The sequence below is a fragment of the Rhinolophus sinicus genome, linkage group LG10, assembly GCF_036562045.2.
Source record: "Rhinolophus sinicus isolate RSC01 linkage group LG10, ASM3656204v1, whole genome shotgun sequence".
Classification (NCBI taxonomy): domain Eukaryota; kingdom Metazoa; phylum Chordata; class Mammalia; order Chiroptera; family Rhinolophidae; genus Rhinolophus; species Rhinolophus sinicus.
In genome coordinates this window covers 4,874,424-4,891,191 of record NC_133759.1, presented here as the reverse complement: position 1 = coordinate 4,891,191, position 16,768 = coordinate 4,874,424, and the positions used below count along the sequence as shown (strand labels likewise).

Here is a 16,768-nt window from a genome sequence, read left to right as displayed (position 1 = left end):
TGTGGGCTGGAAAAGGGACCCAAGGTCAAAGAGCGAGGACAGAAGGCTGAGAGCTGCGCCCTGGGCCCAAGCGCACTGGGTAGGAGGGAAGGTGTCTGCCCACGCTTCTGGAACCGACCCTCAGCTCCTCCTCTCCGAGGCGCCTGTAATGGGGTGCTGAAGAGAAGGTAAGTCCAGGCCAGTGAGCGCTGAGCACGTGGGCTGGCTCGGGGCACTTCCCCTGCGCTGGCCCATGTAGGCCTCAGAGATGGTGCCTTTGTTTACCCCTCCCAAGGGTGACTCCTTAGAGGGCAGAGAAGCCTCCAGCCTGTGCCCCTCCCTGCCTTCTCTCGTGGGAGGGGGGGCAGGAACAGGAGTCCTGTGCGGCCATCAATAGGACAAAAGAAATCCATTCTTACCTGATGAAGGGGACCATGGTGTTACACCAGTGAGTGTGACGCCAGATGCAAAGCCTCCCACATGGGGCCTATGTGTGGGAGGGGGCAGGTCGTTCGCCACTCAGTCACCAAGTGCGCCAAGTGACAGTCACCGAGGGCTAACAAGGTTCAGAGGACCTATAGGGTGTGTGTGTGTGTGTGTGTGTGTGTGTGTAACAATTTCAGGTGGCTTTTATTTGATTCTTGGAAATCTTTGTAATTTCCCATACTTTGAATTTTTAACAAGTGTGTGGCATTACCGCATCAATTTAAAAAAATGTATTTTCATTTTGAGGAAAAACAAAGAGGGAAGAGGGAAAAGGGAGGGCAAAAGTACAAGGAGTGTCCAAGAAACGGGGCTTCCATCCTGGCCAGAGCTGGCTGAGAAATTGGCTTGGCAGGTTTCCAAGAAGTCACAGCAACTAAGGAACCGAACAAATATTCATGGGTCAGTCACTTTTCCTGCCATCCCTCAACCACCAGATGGCAAGCTGGGGACAAGGTGCTGGAGACCAAGCAGCGGCAGCAGCAGCGAAGAAATGTGGCTGGCAGTGAGTCAGGACCAGAAAGCAGGTGCTGGGAGCCCTCTAGGCGGGAAGTGCTGGAACGTTCCCTAGGGCCCAAGTACCAGGAGACTCCAGGAATGGCACGAGTGACAGTGAGCTATGAGGGGACTCTCGAGGGGTGAGGCCTGCAGTCCTTCCCAACGGTGCCCATTTCAAGAGGCCTGCTTGGCTCCCATACCAGGTTTGTCGGTGTTCCTGGAAAGAGGCCTTCCACAAAGGCTCCCGCCCGTCCGTCTGTCCGTGGCTCAGGCAAGCAGCCCGGGGCACTCAGCACAGCCCAGAGAGGCTGGCCGGGCTCTGCTGTGGCCCGACTGGAATGCAGACAGCCCCCCCCGCTGAGAGTCATCTTGTCAACCCCGCAGTCGGCCTCCAATGGCCTCAGCCTCCGACCCTCATCCCGCCCTCCCCGACAGCTGACCAAAGCTGACCACTCACTGCCCAGCAGACACGGTCAGCTCGAGGCCTTCTTTTGCTTTGCATTTTTTCTGCTCTTTCTGCATTCAGATCTTAATTCAGTTATTTTTCAATCTTTCTTGGTTTTAAATAAATTCACTTAAGGCTACAAATTTACCTCTGATCACCACCACCTTAGATCCCAACATTTCCAATATGCTACGTTCCACGATCGTTCACCTCCAAGTGTTCCGTTCCCACCGGGATTTTCTCTTCAGCGCAGCAGTAATTCCACAGTACGTTCCAGTTTCCAAACCATGGGGCTTGGGCCGTCTCTTTCATCATGGACAGTGGTCAGACAGGATGCATGTCTTTAAGATCGTTTTGCCTTTGTAGCGGCTTACTCCTCTCTGTTAATTACTCGGGGCTGGGGTGTTGCCAAGCTGTTTCCTCCCCTAGGCAAAATCCAGGGACCTCTGCAGTGACCCAAGTGTGACTGAGCAGTAGCACTTGGCTGGGCCCTCAGCAGCGTGAAGTCCAGTCTTCCCTGGACGGTTGGAGGTGCCCATCTGCCTGGAGTCCTGGTCCCCAGGCAGCTCCTAGGCCCCACCAGGCCTTTCCCCCCACCTTCCCTCTCCGGACCTGGACAGCCAGAGTCTTTCGTGACACGAACCTGCTTGGTCATCCTGCATACGGAACACAGTCTAGCCTCCACCCCCTCTGCCTCCTATCCCAGCCACACGGCCCTCAAGCTTAGCTGGACCCACACTCAGCCATTTTACCACACGCCGCCTCTGCCTTGCCAACCTCCAGACCCAAGAGAACCAACTGTCTGGCTGTTCCATTTTTAAACGGCAAAGCATCAATGGAGAACATTTACACACAAGGCAAACCAAAGGGGCCTGTGGGGTGTGGATCCACAGCTCCTGGGGACTCATCCACAAGCCCTGCAGCTTGTCCAGACCTCCCGCTCTCCTCGCCGCCCCCACCTGACCCTGTGCCCACACCGGCTATGCTGGCAAAGGCCCAGCCAGGTACCCCCACCCACCACCACCTCTCAAGGGTTGTGAAGTTTCTCGGTGGCTACCAGGGAACGAATAGGAATGTCACACCACATGTCCCAAGTCAGAGATGAAAGGTGTGTTTATCTCACGGCGGCCCGAGAGGCCGCTGGCGTGGGTGTCCTGGTCTGACCCGCAGGCTCAGGCTGCGTCTCCCACAAACCCCTGCCAGAGAGGCTCCGACACTCGCTTACCAGCGCCTGCTGTGGGCTGGCTCTCGTGTTGCAGCGATGGCCCCAGGGACCAGTGCAGCCTCCAGGAGGAGCTGCTGCTCAGGAATGGCCACGCTTTCTCCCGACCTTGGCTGGGGACACCGCTCCCAGCCACTGACCCTGGGCTGCTGCCAGGGGACAGGGGGCCCGGCTGACCTCTTGGTTACTTATTTTGGAGCAAATGAGCTGTTCTCCCTCTCGATGTCCCCTCACCTCTCCTAGGAGGTGCTCGACTACCCAGGCCAGGAGGTATGAGCTTCCCTTCCCCTGGAGCAGCCCGAGGGGCAGCCCAAGTGCCCCCGTCCACTCAGTCACGCGGCTGCCTTTCCTCCTGCAGGGTGAGTCCCCCGCGGCTACTGGCCCAGCCCCAGCGAGGCCCCAGCATGGCACAAGCTCCCATCACATCAGTGGGCCTGCTCTGAGCCTGTGTTTTCATGACAACGCAGCCTCCAAGCAGACAGCAGCCCTGGGTTGGGTTCCGGGCCCTCAGCAACAGCTGCCTGCCCGTGGGCCAGCTGGGCGCATGGAGCCATGTGTCCACTGGTCTCTGCAGCTCAGTCACTCCACAGCCACACGAACACCAGATTTAACTCCCCACCCACGTCCCGCCCACCATCCTCTCCCAAATAGATCTGGGACTTCAACTAAATGAGCATGGTTTGAGATTATGCTTCGGAAAATACAGAAAAATAAATCTCTATTTCTAGCACACAGCCCCCACGCTTGCCACACAGAGCTATGGGGGCCTTGCTCGGGGCACAAGGCTTCAAACGACAGCTGTGGTTGGCGGGAAAGCCCTTCCCTCTCCTGGTGTTCCTGCTACACGTGGGGTGAGGTGGGGTGAGGAGGCCTGTCTCACCCCACGTGTGGCTGGGAGACCCAGCCAGCAGCAGGGACTCCCTTTCCTCCTGCTCCACGGGCATGACATGCAGATTCCACAGCAAGACTCTGCAGAGCCTCGGAGAGGGTACTGGCACCCCCAGCCAGCCCAGTGCCCTCAGACACCCTGCCTGTCCTCCAGGACGTGGGCCCTGGACCTGATGGGCGGGACTAAGAAGGACACTGCAAACAGACCAAGGGACCCGCAGGCCAAATCCACTCAGGGCGCTGGGGTAGGGGGTGTGTCTGAGTCAGGGGACTCACCACAGTCCTCCCACCAGGGGACGGGTTTCAGGAACTGTGTGACAAAAGAGAAGCCAAAGGAATAGGACGTTCTGGGGGGGATGAGAACAACCTTACACAAAATAAAAAGCCAGACAAACCCTTGAGATTCTGTGGGTGGGTAGGAGGGGAAACAGGCGATCCCCTCGGGGTGGGGGGCTGACGGCTATGGCCCCATGCTCACCACCAGGGACTAGGTCATCAGAAACTCCTACCAGGGACTCATTTTCCTAACAACAATGCCTGCCCGCCCACGTGCCAGGATCACGGCCGTAACTTTAAATGGCCTTGTAAAGAGCTCTCACCTACAGCAGCACGGGGTTGTATCCCAGGAACTGAAGTGGACAGGGATTGACATCTGTGAGGACCTACTGTGTCCAGTGCTGGGCAATGCAGACACGTCCTTCCCAGAATGAGGCAGATCCAGGACTCAGTTACAGACCAGGAGACTCAGCAAAGTCAAGGTCTTGCCCAACGTCGCAGGACAGAGGCAGAGTTGCAATGGTCTGACCCTGATGCCCAAGCCCTCTCCTGCCGTCCACAGCCCCCAAGGCTCAGGCTTTTACAGCTAAACAAGATAGGAGAGCCTCTGGGTTTTCCAACCCAGAAACGGGGATTACAAGCCATTGGTTCCTGGAAATACCAGGGTGTTTCCTTAGAAAGCTAGGCATCGTCACCCACCAGACAAGGCTGTGTGACCCCTCCCCAACCCAAAGCATCCCGGCAATTGGCCTCAGTCAAAGCTGCCAAGGGTGACTGTGCAGGCTCTTTACCAGCCCAGGCCACCGAGTGAGAAATCGCCCGGTAATCCCAGGGTGAAGGCAGAGGAAGGAGGGCTGTGTGCTATATCCAGGCTGGCAGCGCCTGCCTGCCCTGTCCACTCTCCACCTGGAGGGCATGTGTAGCTAGAGATACAGGGGTAGGTAGAGAGGTGCCCGACCCCTCAGCCCCAACAGGCTCCTCAGCCTGGCTCACACCCCTGCCTGGCAAAGGCGTTCATGTCCGCTTGGTACCCGCTGCCTCATCATCGCCGAGCCCCTCACAGCTGGAGCAGCAGGTCTGTCGAGGACCCAGTGTCCACGCAGGTTGCAGCCAGCTCTCTGGTTCGCCACCCAAATCACTCGATGACACTCTTAAGGGCCACATGGGCCCAAGCGCAGCCCGGTAGCTGTCCCCGGGTACAGAGTGTGTGCGTCAAGCTCCGTGGGCAGGACCTCTCAATCCTCCAACACGCTCCCTGGAGGCCCTTTGCAGCTCAGAGTCCCAGAGCCAGGACTGCAGGAGCAGCACCAGAGTCCCTCAGGCTCGCTGTAACTTGTAACTGATGTCCACCCCACACCCACAAAGTGAGCCAGGCTCACATGGGCCAGTGGGGAGCGCGGCCAATCGTGGGCCAGAGGACCACCCAACTGGTGGCCTGGCGGGACTCCTGGGCTGAGGCGCTGCCCTTGGGCCCAGCCCAGGAGACACCGTTTGCACTGGGTGATCGTGATCGCAACCTGGCACTTGGCACGTGCGTCCGTCCTGGTGTCCTTGTGCTTTAAGGGGCAGCTGAATGGCACTTCCGGCCTCAACCCAAACAAGGGAACGCCAGCCCAGCAGCACTGCCTCCCCTGACCCTTCTTTCTCCATCCTGACCCTCCCTCACTGTGTGTCTTCACACAGGCCACTTCCCGGGCACACACAGAGCGCCCTCCCTTGGCCAACGTCTTTGACCGCGTCCCTTCTCACAGGTGTGGCACTGGAAGCCAGAGGGGGCTGCAGCTCCATCTGACAGAAAAACACAACAGTGCTTTCTCTGGGCTATGCCTGGGGACTGTCATAAGCAAGTCCTCTAAGTTCAAACCAAAGTGTCTTGGGGTTCCCTCTTGCTGGACCAGAACGGGGTCATGTAGCAGCAAGGCTGGGACACCAGCAGCCACAGACCTGCGGGCCTCCCACAGACCAGTAACCTAAAACCAGAGTGAATGACAACTTCTAAAAGCTGTACGTGCGAGGCAAGTGAGAGTGGTGGGAACGGTGGACTCAGGTCCTTGTCCCAGCTCTGTCACCCTAAGCTGCACGAGGCCCCTACAAGTCCAGCCCACTCTCCAGGCCTCAGTTTCTCTGCCTGGACTTAAAAGTGCCTTCAGATCTGCCATCCCCATCTGTAGGAAAGAATCCTGGGGCACCTGGGACCCACTGGGACTCCCCCACCCCGGAGCTGCTCAGCCACACGCTTCAGGAAGTGGCTGGTGGCAGCTGTGCTTGAGGAGGCACTAGCCACTTCCGGAACAGAATGTGAAAGCCCAAGTCACCAGAACCCAGGTCTTCCTAGAAGGACGGAGAGCCTCTGATGACTACACACCTGCACCGAGCGCCAGGCGGAGCTCCAGCCCACCCCTCAGCAACCCCATGACACGGCGCTGCTCTGTCTCTGGGGCTCAGCGGAGGCCATACGTACCCCAAAGGGGTCAACACAGGTGTCACAGAACTTCTCCCACTCCTGCGACAGCATCTCACAAACCCTCCAGGCAGGACCGTCCCCGAGCACAGCGGCTCCCAGGTGACAACACAGGCCCAGCCTCCACACTCCTCAGGGCCAGTTGAGCAGCCCCACTCCCGGCCACAGGTCTCCACAAGCAGTGGGTATTCAGTCTGGCTGGCGGGCTGTTTTAACCAACTGCCCAAATTAAGGCTGCTCAACTGCACCACCCTCCCTCAGGCAGGCACCTAGCTGACTCTGAATCGCCCCAGACCCAGAGGCAGAGCCAGGCCCGACAAGAAGCCACAGCAGGCCCTGGCAGACCTGGGGGCACCGAGGGCAAGTGGGGCTTTGCTCAGGGCAAACAGGCTGTCTCGGCAGCCCTACCCCACACACACCCCACACGGGCACCCCATCAGCCCTGAGACCAAACACTCGCTCATGAAGCTGCTTCCACGTCGTCAGGAAGCACCCCAAAAGAAAGCCCAGGCAGGCAGAGAGGGCAAAGGAAGTGGGCAGGTCTGCATGAGCGGCCAGCTGCAGAAACCCCACCGCGAGCTGCGGTCACCACGGAGGTCTCACCACAGGTCTTGAGGAAGAGTGGGGGGGAGGACGGAGAATCAGCTCTCTAGGGAGAGGCCAGGCGTTAAAGCAAGCGTAGGGATGGAGTGGAGTCAGGGCAAGCCGGCCCCGGGGCTCCCATCTCCTGCAGCCCACAGTGAAGCTGGCGGCATGGGTACCCCAGGAGGCCCACAGAGCCGACGTTTCTGTATTTGACAGGGACTTTGTGGGAACTTGAGCCTCACCCTCTGACTCCCACTTTTATTTGAGATGCACCCTGGGAGAGAAGCCCACCCACCTTCACCCAACCCTCCAAGGACCAAGTAAGACTAGACGGCCTCTCCCGGTCTCCTGACACATCTCAGGGCATGTCAGCTCTGTTGACCCCCCCAAAAGCCCCCCACTTCCCAGGCCATGAGCCCCAGGGGTGGGACCATGACACCCATTTCGTCTCCCTGGTGCCCAGTCCAGCAGGCTGGGGAGTGGATGGTAAACAGACACCCAGATGGCAAAGTGAACAGAGGTGAGCTCGCTTCTCTCTCTTTTCCCTCCCTCTGGGCACTGTGAGCTTGGTGTCCTGAGGAAGAAATGATTCTGTGGAGCCATTTCCTGTCCTCCATACACCCAAACTGCCAGCTGTCCCTCAGCCTAGTCCCATTTCCAGGCTCGACACCAGACAAGCAACCGCACAGTGTGACTTGGCCCGTCCCACTTCTCCAGAACGTCAGCGGGTTTCCTTTACGTGCCTGGTGCTGGGCCTGGTCGCAGGAAGGGCATTTCAGATGCTGCATTCGCGGGTTCTCAGGTGAAGAGGTGAGTCAGCTGCTTAAAGAGCCCTCACAGAGAAAGAAAAGGGATCCGTGGGTGGGCATCTGTTTGCATGGTGTGTCTGCGTAGTGCTTCTTCTTTCTTTTTGTGGGGAGCAAGAGAGGAAGCAAGCGTTGCTGTGGTTTTCAGATGCACTCGTGGCTGTAAGATCCCAAACTGGTGACATGTGAATCCAAATGATTGACTTGCTGAAGGGCTAACCATGGTGGCTCCTGCCACACTTCCCACAGGAACAGCAGGCAGCCCAGCCCCAGGGCCGTACACTATGCCTACGTGTGCCAGCCACTGGGGAGCAGGCCTGCTGGTCTTCCCGCACACCAGACACGACTCTGACAGGGAGGGCAAGGAGCCACCACCGCTGAAGGCAGCACGTGGCCTCTGGGCCCCAAGGAAGCAGAAGGCCGTGCCCCACCCAAAGCCCTGGCGAGTGGCCCTATGTGTCTCGCCTCTGACAGCAATGGGCTCCAGAAGGCCCAGGGCTAGACACCTCACACCTGGCTGCCGGCCTGAGATGGATGAGCCCTCAGGGCCTCGCTCGGCCCTCCACAACCTGTCCCCTCTCCATCCTGCCTGCACCCTGCTCACAGGTGGGGAAGGGGATGAACTGAAAAGCTCTGTGTCCGCACCTCCTGGCCCACTTGGGTGTGGTGCCTCTGCCAGGACAGGCGATGGTCTTTCACCTGCTCTGCTCAGCAGGAGACAGCTCAGCCACAGCTCCCTGTATGGGGGTGTGACAGGCTGCACCTAGGCCAGCTGCTGGGGCGCGCCGCTGCCATCCCCTCACACAGCTGCCCACAGGGCCCATGCAGGGAGTCCAGGAATTCCCAAAAAATGTACAAGAAGATTTTCCCCCTGCTTGTTGTTGTATCTCCAAAGGTGTCCATGGCTGCAGAACCCTGGGAGACCCCAAAGCAATCAGGGCATGGGTTCCAGGGCTCCACTCAACCACCGGACCAAGGGATGGATGCCTGAGGTCATGAGGGGACAGGCTGCATTCAGCCCCCCGGGGAAGTCTGCCAACCACATCCCGATGCCTCTCTGCCCACTCCCTACCCCTGAACTCCTGTACTCCCTTCTCAGCTGCAGGGCCAAGCCCCACGGAGGTCACAGGTCTTATGGGGCCAAACCTGCTTCTGCATCTCACCTCACTGCCCAGGCCACAAGAGGCCCATAGACACCACCCACAGTGGGCAGCGAGGGAAGGGCTGACTCAAGGGGACTCAGCCCTGCTCGGGTGCCAGGCCCACGCCCTCACCTGATGCCCATGGAGCGTGTAGAGCAGCCGGCCCTCCATGAGGTCCAGGATCTTCAGGGTCGAGTCACTGGAGGCTGTGACCAGGTAGTTTCCCGACGGGTGAAAGGAGAGGGCGTTCACCGCTGCGCTGTGCACTGGGGAGGGACACTAGTCAGGCGCCGGCTGGTGGGCCAGGGGCACAGCTGAAGCCTGAAGACAGGCAATCGGTGTCAACCGAGGCCTGGCCCGGGGCTGCGCCAGGATGGCCATCGCTGAGAGGAGCTGGGGGGGGGGGGCACAGGATTCCCAGGGGAACAGCACGATCCGAGAAGAGGAGACTCATCCGAGCCAAGGGCAGAGGGCAGGTACGGCCGAGGGACGCAGCGACCCCTCCACCTCTGCCACCAACTGGGGCAGCTTCTCAGCTCTGGAGAGGTGGTGAGGCCACCCAGGGAGGCCTCATAAGATTCAACAGTCCCTGCACAATAGCCCCCCCAGAGGCTCGGCTGCCCCCAAGGGGGTGAGCCTCTCGTCACGTAGCCTGAGCAGTGACTGTGCACAAACAGCCCATTTTTCTTCAAGCCCAAGGTTGCAGGCCCTCTGCTTGGTCCATGGCGGGTGTCAGTGGCACCTGATGGCAGATCGCTACTTAGACACAGTTGGGGGCTCCTGGCTATTATCCCCCCGATGTCTGCAAGTCAGGAGCCCAGGGAGGGTGGCACCAAGGCCAATGCAGAGCCTGCCCCGAAGCACCAGGAACTGGCCACAGCCTGTGGGCAGCAGGTGGCTGAGGGAGAAACCTGGGTACCCACACCCACTCTGCCCACACAGCTCTGCAGGGAGAAGCCCTCAGCAAACCTGCTCCGCTGCCCGCTGAGCTCCAAACTGGCCAGGGGGCCCAGAGAAACCCCAGGTGCCCAAGCAGGAGGAACCTTCTGGGGCACGCCCCACCCTCACAACCCACCGCCGCCCAGGGTAGCTTCTCATGATGAGCAGCTGGCACTACCAGGGACCCGGCAGCTCTGGCATCACTGGGCCTCTGAATTCATACCACGAAGGTGCTCTGATCCCAGCAGCAAAGGACACTGTGAACACTCCTCTCTGCGAATGTCACATAAGCCTCACATGGGGGTGGCGGGAAAGCGCCACTGAGCTAGCCAGGTCAGGGGGGGATCTGATCAACCTTTTTGGTCTCAAAACACCAAGCGAAGGGTGCAGGCCTGCCTGCTGGCTGCATAGCTGCTAGAAACCCTCTGGGACTACACCTTGGGGAAGGGGGACCGGGGCATGCTGAGGCCCCACGGATAGAGAACCTGGGACTCTGAGCTCTAGCTGGAGCTTCCAGAGAGGGCCAAGCCAAGTCCTCCCAGGGGCCTGGGCAAGTGAATGACTAGAATCAATATGGTACAAGGAGCCCAGCATGGAACGGTGGACAGACGCCAGGCTCAGGGGCCGAGTCGGAGACCCACATTCCCAGCTTCCCAGGTGCATGACCACGTGCAAGCCTCAAACTTCCCCTGTGAAATGGGGAGCAGCCCGGCCCTGCTGACCACCCAGGCCTGTCACTGGATGATGGACCTGCACGTGCCTGGAAACCAGGACGGGGGTTGCTGCTCAGATGTCTGAACAGTCCTAGCGTGGGCTGGAGCATATGGAGCCCAGCCCACCTCCCGGCACGGGCACTCCCAGGACTCCAGCAGCCCCGCCCGCTTGGGAAATCAGGGCTGCTCCCTGCAGGATCGGCCACAGCCAACCAGCTCCTGCCTGAGACAAACGGCACCAGCTGCCTGCTGTAGCCCAAAGTGACTCCAACCACCCAACACGGCCGGGATGTGCCCTCCACGGAGCACGACCGCAGAGTGGCAGGCCACACACCACTGTATCACAAACCAAATTCTCTCAAAGAGCCCAACAGCCTCATGCGCCCAAGCCCACTGAGGAGTGCCTGCTGTTCATCCAGAGCCACCAGGGGAAACACTGGATGTCACTGTGTCCTTAAAAACTCTCCCATAGGTTTCCTAGGAATCAGGGACAGAAAACAGCTCAAGCTTCCTCTGCCTGAGGGCTGAGAGCCCATCTCAGGGAATCAGCTTCCATCCAAACAGATCCCCCTGCACCTCTGGGCGTGGGGAGCAGCTGCTGCTCGGGGGCTGGGGAGAGCCTCTCAGGGAGGAGTTTCTGCCGCAGAGCTCTCTGGGGGCCGCTTGACCTGAAGAGACCTGGCCGGGACCCTCAGGCTGCAATGAGGGAGAGGGGCGTTCCTCCAGCCTCCCATCGCCCGTTTCTCCCTGAGCCCCGGAGGGGAGTCTAGGGTGGTGGGATGAGTTTGCTGCCCTGTGAACACTCATCATATGCCCTGCATTGTACAGAGCGCTCAGAAGGAACCTAGTTATTTATGGGGGACTCCAAGCCCCCGAAGCCTCTGATCTGTATTAAGGGCAGCTTGAGAAAAAGATGCTGCAGCCCATGGAGTGTTTCTGTCACAAGAGGAAAGGACAGCAGCAAAAACAGACTGAAATCTCTCCATGGGGCCTGACAGCCTCATGCACCTCAGGTCCTCAGGACTCAGCCCAATGCCAGCTTGGGTCCCCAGCCCTGCCAGTCGCTGACCCCCCACCCCCACCCACCCCCAAGAACCCCAGGGACCTCTCTGCAGCAGCCTCCTCTCCTTGACGGCTCTGCATCACCCCCCTCCTGACCACCTCTGCACGAGACCCTGGCTCTGCCCTCCTCAGCCCTCCTGTGCTGGCAGAGGGGGGGTCCCAGTCCTCACACTGGCTGCTTTGTGGACCTTTCTCTTCTGTGGTCCCTCAGTCACAGGGACCCAGGATATGGCCTCAGTCCTTTCATGTCCCAGGTCCCTGGGCCCAGCGGGCCCCTCCAACCACCATCATCAGCTTCTACCTCTGGTCAATCTCCAAAGCCCATCCCCTGGGCCTGACGCTGCTCCACTCTGACGCCCGGGTCTCACCCAGACATCGGGCACGGACTGCCCACCCACCAGTCACCCAGGCTCGCCAGCTTCCTGCCCAAGTGGACTCTCAGCAAGGCTGTCCTCATATGCCCCTCATCCCTTCACTCCTCGAGTGACCAGCTGGTCCCACACTGCCAGCCAGGCTGCACCTTGGACTCTGGGCCAGAGCTTGGCATTCAAGGCCCTGCCCAGTGGGTACCTGCTGCTGCACCCCACCGACGTCAGGCCTGGGCTCCCACCCCATCGGAGGTGGGCCTGGAGGCCCCCAGTGTGAAGACTTCCGTGGCACCACCCCCTCCCTGGCACTGTATTATAACCCTCAAACCCCACAAGGGAAGCGCTATTCCAGTCCCCTACACAGGCACTGCTGCTCACCCCGCACAGCCTCGCCACCCTCCCTCCCCAGCTCTCCGTCCAGGCCCTCCCTCCTTCCCCCTCGCTCAGGGGAAGCCTTCCCGCCCAGCACTCCTCTGCACCTGCCCACCGTCCCCACCTCTAACTCAGGTCTGGCCTGGAGCAGAGGAAGGGCTTCTAAACCTGAAGGAGGGGAGGGAGAGGCATGGCCTCCAAGTGGAAGGCAGATCCCGCCGCTGCCTTACAGAAACCTGCCTGGCTCCCTGTGGAGGAGAGACCCTGTCCATGCGGCTGGCCCCTGCCACCTGGTGGTGCTGTGGGGTACTGCAGGCCTTGACCAGCTGGGCGGCCGGGTCAGAGGCACGGGACCTCCTGACTCCAGACTGAGACTCAGCATCATCAGCATAATTGTCATCGTCACTAACACTATACCTGGCTCCTGTCTGTGCCCGGCACTAAGTTCTTGACATGGACCAACTCAATACCTTCCCAACAACAGCTCTGACACGGGCCGTCACTGTCTCAAGGGACCCACTCAATGTCACACAGCTAAGAATGCTGAAGCTGGCTGCAGAGCCCACCCTCCACTCTGCTTTTCAAGACTGGGGGCAACTCCCCCTTCTTGAGAGGTCTGTCACCTTGGTTACCCTAACAAAGTGATGTTCTCGAGCATCTGAGAATCAGTTAAGATGGGCTTGCAGGGTGCTGGGGGGAAAGCCCTGAACCCCACGGCCACACCTTTGTCCAGACATGTCCTTACCATTTCCAGGTGTGACTTCTAGAAGTGAGCGCATGAACTTTAAACTTAGTCCCAAGTCAACAACCACAGTTCTTCCAACAACTCCCACTCTGTCCCTCCGGGCCTCAGCCCCGAGCCCACCTGCCTGCCCACCCTGGTCTGCCTCCTGTGCCCTCCCCACAGCCAGGGGGGCTCGTGGCTCACACCCCAACACCTTCAGCTATCACACCCAAATCACACCCTAGTCTGCCCGCGCCCCCCCGCTTCCACCTAGAGCCTGACCCAGCCCACTGCCCTGCTTTCCAAGGGCTACAACTAAGTAGGGGGACATAGCCCCGGGGCTGGCTCCTGACCTTGGCCCCAAGCTAAATCGACCCTCCATATGGCTCACGGCTCGACATCTGTGGAGGACACCATGGGACCAGAGGTGACCAATGTCCCACTAACACTGACCACTTTTGACAGACCTACCCACTTCAGCACAGGTCAAGGGTTGTCACCTTGGCCCTGGAGAGCAGAGCCTCCTTTGCAGGGGGAGGTGAGTGGTATGGGCAGTCCAAGAGGTGCCCCGAGAGGAGCCCTGGCGAGAGACCCATCAAGGGTCCCCCATCTGGCCCTGCAGTGTGCATGCAACTCTGCCACCTCATCAGTGGGCACCAAAAGGCTTAGTGGACGCCAGGTCGCACCACACTCATCTCCTGGCCCATGCTCCCAGGCAGGATAACCACACCACAGACTGCCCAGCGCTGGGGAGCCCAGCAGACCCGGGACCCTACTCACAGCCCGGGCTGTCCTCAAGCCCATTTAAGCACCACAGCAAAGAGCAAGACCCAGGCACCCAGTCCCACCGCGGCTGCTCGTGGACACTCACGCTGATAATGCTGCAAGAGCCGGTGAGTCCGCACGTCCCACACCTTCACAGTGTTGTCCATGCCGGCGGCAGCAATACACGTGCCGCTGGGGTGGAAGTCCACGTAGGTGACGAAGCTGGAAAGACAGGGGCCCCCACATGCTGTAGAAAGTCTGCGCTGGCTCAGGACAGACCCCGAGACACCCAGCACCGCCCCACCCCTGCACCTGTGCTCACGCTGTCCCTCGGCCCAGAATGCCTCCCTCCCACCCTGTTTCTTTACCAGATGGCCAAGGGAGAGCAAGAAGGAGAGGATGAGAGCATTGACTATCGTGACCCAGGAGGCTTCCCCAGGGGGCAAGTCCCAGCATCCACTTCTACATATTAATAGAAGTAAAGAAAGCCGTCTTCAGACCAAAGGTCGGCCGGCTACCGGGGCTTTCAGAGGTAGAGCTGGCACCCTCACCAGAGTGGATGCAGGCAGGCCCTGCCCACTGAGGCCCAGACGAAGGGCCAGCAGGGACCCTAGGTCCTCAATATACCCACGGGACACCCAGGCAGGTATCATGGCTGGCTTTCTGGAGGGGCCCTTACCTGGGGCTCCCAGCCTCACGGAAGGGGGCAACAACCAGGGTTCACTTAAGAGTCCGGAACAGGTGAGTCCCTGCCCAGATGCAGGCCCCTCCCTGTCCGGATGACACGGCACAGTGTGAACAGCCACCACCCACTACAAGACCACAGGGCCTTTCACTTATAAAGCCATCACATAGATAACACACTAACGTGCTTTTTAGGTTCAACAGCAGTCAGACAGACAGCTCACAATTCTGAGAATCAGAAGTGAAGGGAAAAGAGAGGCGCCAAGAATGACAGGCCTTGAGGTCCCCTCATCTGTGGGGATGGGGATGAAGCTGCAGCTCCCAGCTACACAGAAAAGGTGTGGAGACAGGGAGCAGCAGAGACGTGGCTGCCACCGAAGGCCATGGGCCTCCACATGCCCCGGTCTGTGCTTTCCTTGGGCACCGACAGTGTCGGAGGCCTGGGACTCACCCGCCGTGCTCGCAATACGAGTGCACACACTCCCGGCTGGTCTGGTCCCACAGCTTGACGGTCCTGTCATCACTGGCAGACACGATGAGCCGCCCATCGGGGGAGAACCTGAGTCGGGCCGGGCATGGGTCACTCCACCGAGTTAACAGGCATCACGGGCGCCGCACGCCACCTCCCGCAGCCACCTTCCTGCCCCGACCCCGGGAACCAGCGGGGCCACGTGCCCTGCTCTAACCTGTGACCCTGAGCAAGTGGCTTCCCCTCTGTGAGACGGGGCAGGCATAGCAGGGCCCGGCTCTGCACGTGGCCTATGCGTGCTGACTGCTGGTGCCATTAGCATTAAGGTGGCCCAAAGCCCACCATCGGCATCACGGGCCGATTTCAGGTCCCCCGAGTCCACATGTGACTCTGACAACGGGTCAGCAAAACACAACCTGCCAACAAGGGGGAGGCCTGGGGCCCCGCCACCAAAGGCTGCTGTGCAGTTGATGCTCGTCTGCTGGCCTGGCCCCCCTTCTTGTCAGGAGCCTGGTGGTGAGGCCTCTGAGAGCAACAGGGGCATCCCAGGACAGGGAACAGGTGCCCTGGAGAACAAGTCACTTCATGGGGTCCCCAGGACACAGGCCGACTTGTGATTCGCATGGTCCCCAGACACCCCCAGCCTCTTCCTTTGGAGCATAGAGATTTGACAGATGAGATCTCCATAGAAAGGAACAGCATAAGCCAGAAGCAGGCACATCTGTGTCTGCAATTCTCAGACCCTGATAGGGCCTTTGGGTCGCCCCATCCCCACAGGACTGCCCCGCCCCTAAACAGCTCTGGAGCAAAATCAACCTCTGAGGAGCAGAACACCCCAGAGGAAAATAGGCAAGGCCTAGTGCCAGAGTCAGGTTCAACCTCATCCTACCCCTTACCCACCAAGCTCTGGGGCAAGCCACTGCACCACTCTGGCCTCAGGTTTCTCATCTACAAATGGGAGCGATACCACCGTGCTTGCAGGACGGCCAGGAGGAATTAGAAGGCCCTGTGTAGCAGCAGTGCTGACATGACCTCCTTGTTACGGTTGCTATTGCTAATAAGTGGTCCCTGTTGACTGGCTATAGGCAGCTTCAGCACAGACGTCGGGTCAGCATGGCTGGCAACGGGACAACTTATTTGTCCTGCTTCAGCTCAGTGAAGCTTCTCAACAGTTTACCATGGCAGAACTGTTATTGTTCCCATTTCACAGATAAGGAAGCTGAGGCTCAGGAAGGTTAAAGAGGAGCTACCTTGCCCAAGGTCATGATGCGAGTACCTGGCAGTCCCCCGTCAGGTCCCTCCAAGGCTCTTCGGGAAGGATGACGCTCACCTGGCACAGCGGACCCAGTTGATGTGTTGGCTCAGGGAGAACAGGAACTTCTGGCGATGAGTCGACCACACCTTGATTGTTTTGTCGTCAGAGGCTGTCACGAGGGACTGGCCATCGCTGCAGAAATGGACGCTCCTCACTGTGGCCGTGTGTGCACGAAACACAGTTGACTCGCCTTTTCTGTGGGAACGGGCATCCAGAGTCAGGAAACCCCGACAGTGACATGAGGGACAGGTGTCCAGAGTCAGAAAACCCTGACAGCGATGTGAGGGGCAGGCATCCCGAGTCAGGAACCCCAACAGACATGTGAGGGCCCACAAGCACATTGAAGCTCTCCTCACCCCTCGGGGGCCCCTCGAGTCAATCCAGGCCTGAGTCCCGGGCCCCAACAGGGTGGTCAGAGCCCCCACCTCAGCCCTGTGCAAGCATCAGGCAGAGTGCCTTCCAGGATGGCTAGGGTCAGCCCAGAATCCCTCTCCCAACCCCGAGGGGAGGGCCCCAATGAAGCCTCAGCTTCTGATGGCACCTTCTCGGAAGTGGGGTAGATGTGTCACTGT

At 59.5% G+C, this 16,768-nt stretch overlaps 1 protein-coding gene across 3 annotated transcripts in view; it reads right to left on the bottom strand.

Annotated features, from left to right (window-relative positions):
• Window positions 1–16,768, bottom strand: part of POC1A (POC1 centriolar protein A) — a 64,093-nt gene that overhangs the window by 42,754 nt on the left and 4,571 nt on the right. For all 3 annotated transcript variants that reach the window (XM_019753299.2, XM_019753298.2, XM_019753297.2), the window contains exons 4-7: window positions 16,212–16,391; window positions 14,864–14,971; window positions 13,835–13,950; window positions 8,918–9,051 (exon numbers count right to left, since the gene is read on the bottom strand). In XM_019753299.2, the coding sequence (XP_019608858.1) occupies window positions 8,918–9,051; window positions 13,835–13,950; window positions 14,864–14,971; window positions 16,212–16,391 (538 nt within the window). The remainder of the gene's footprint in view (window positions 1–8,917; window positions 9,052–13,834; window positions 13,951–14,863; window positions 14,972–16,211; window positions 16,392–16,768) is intronic.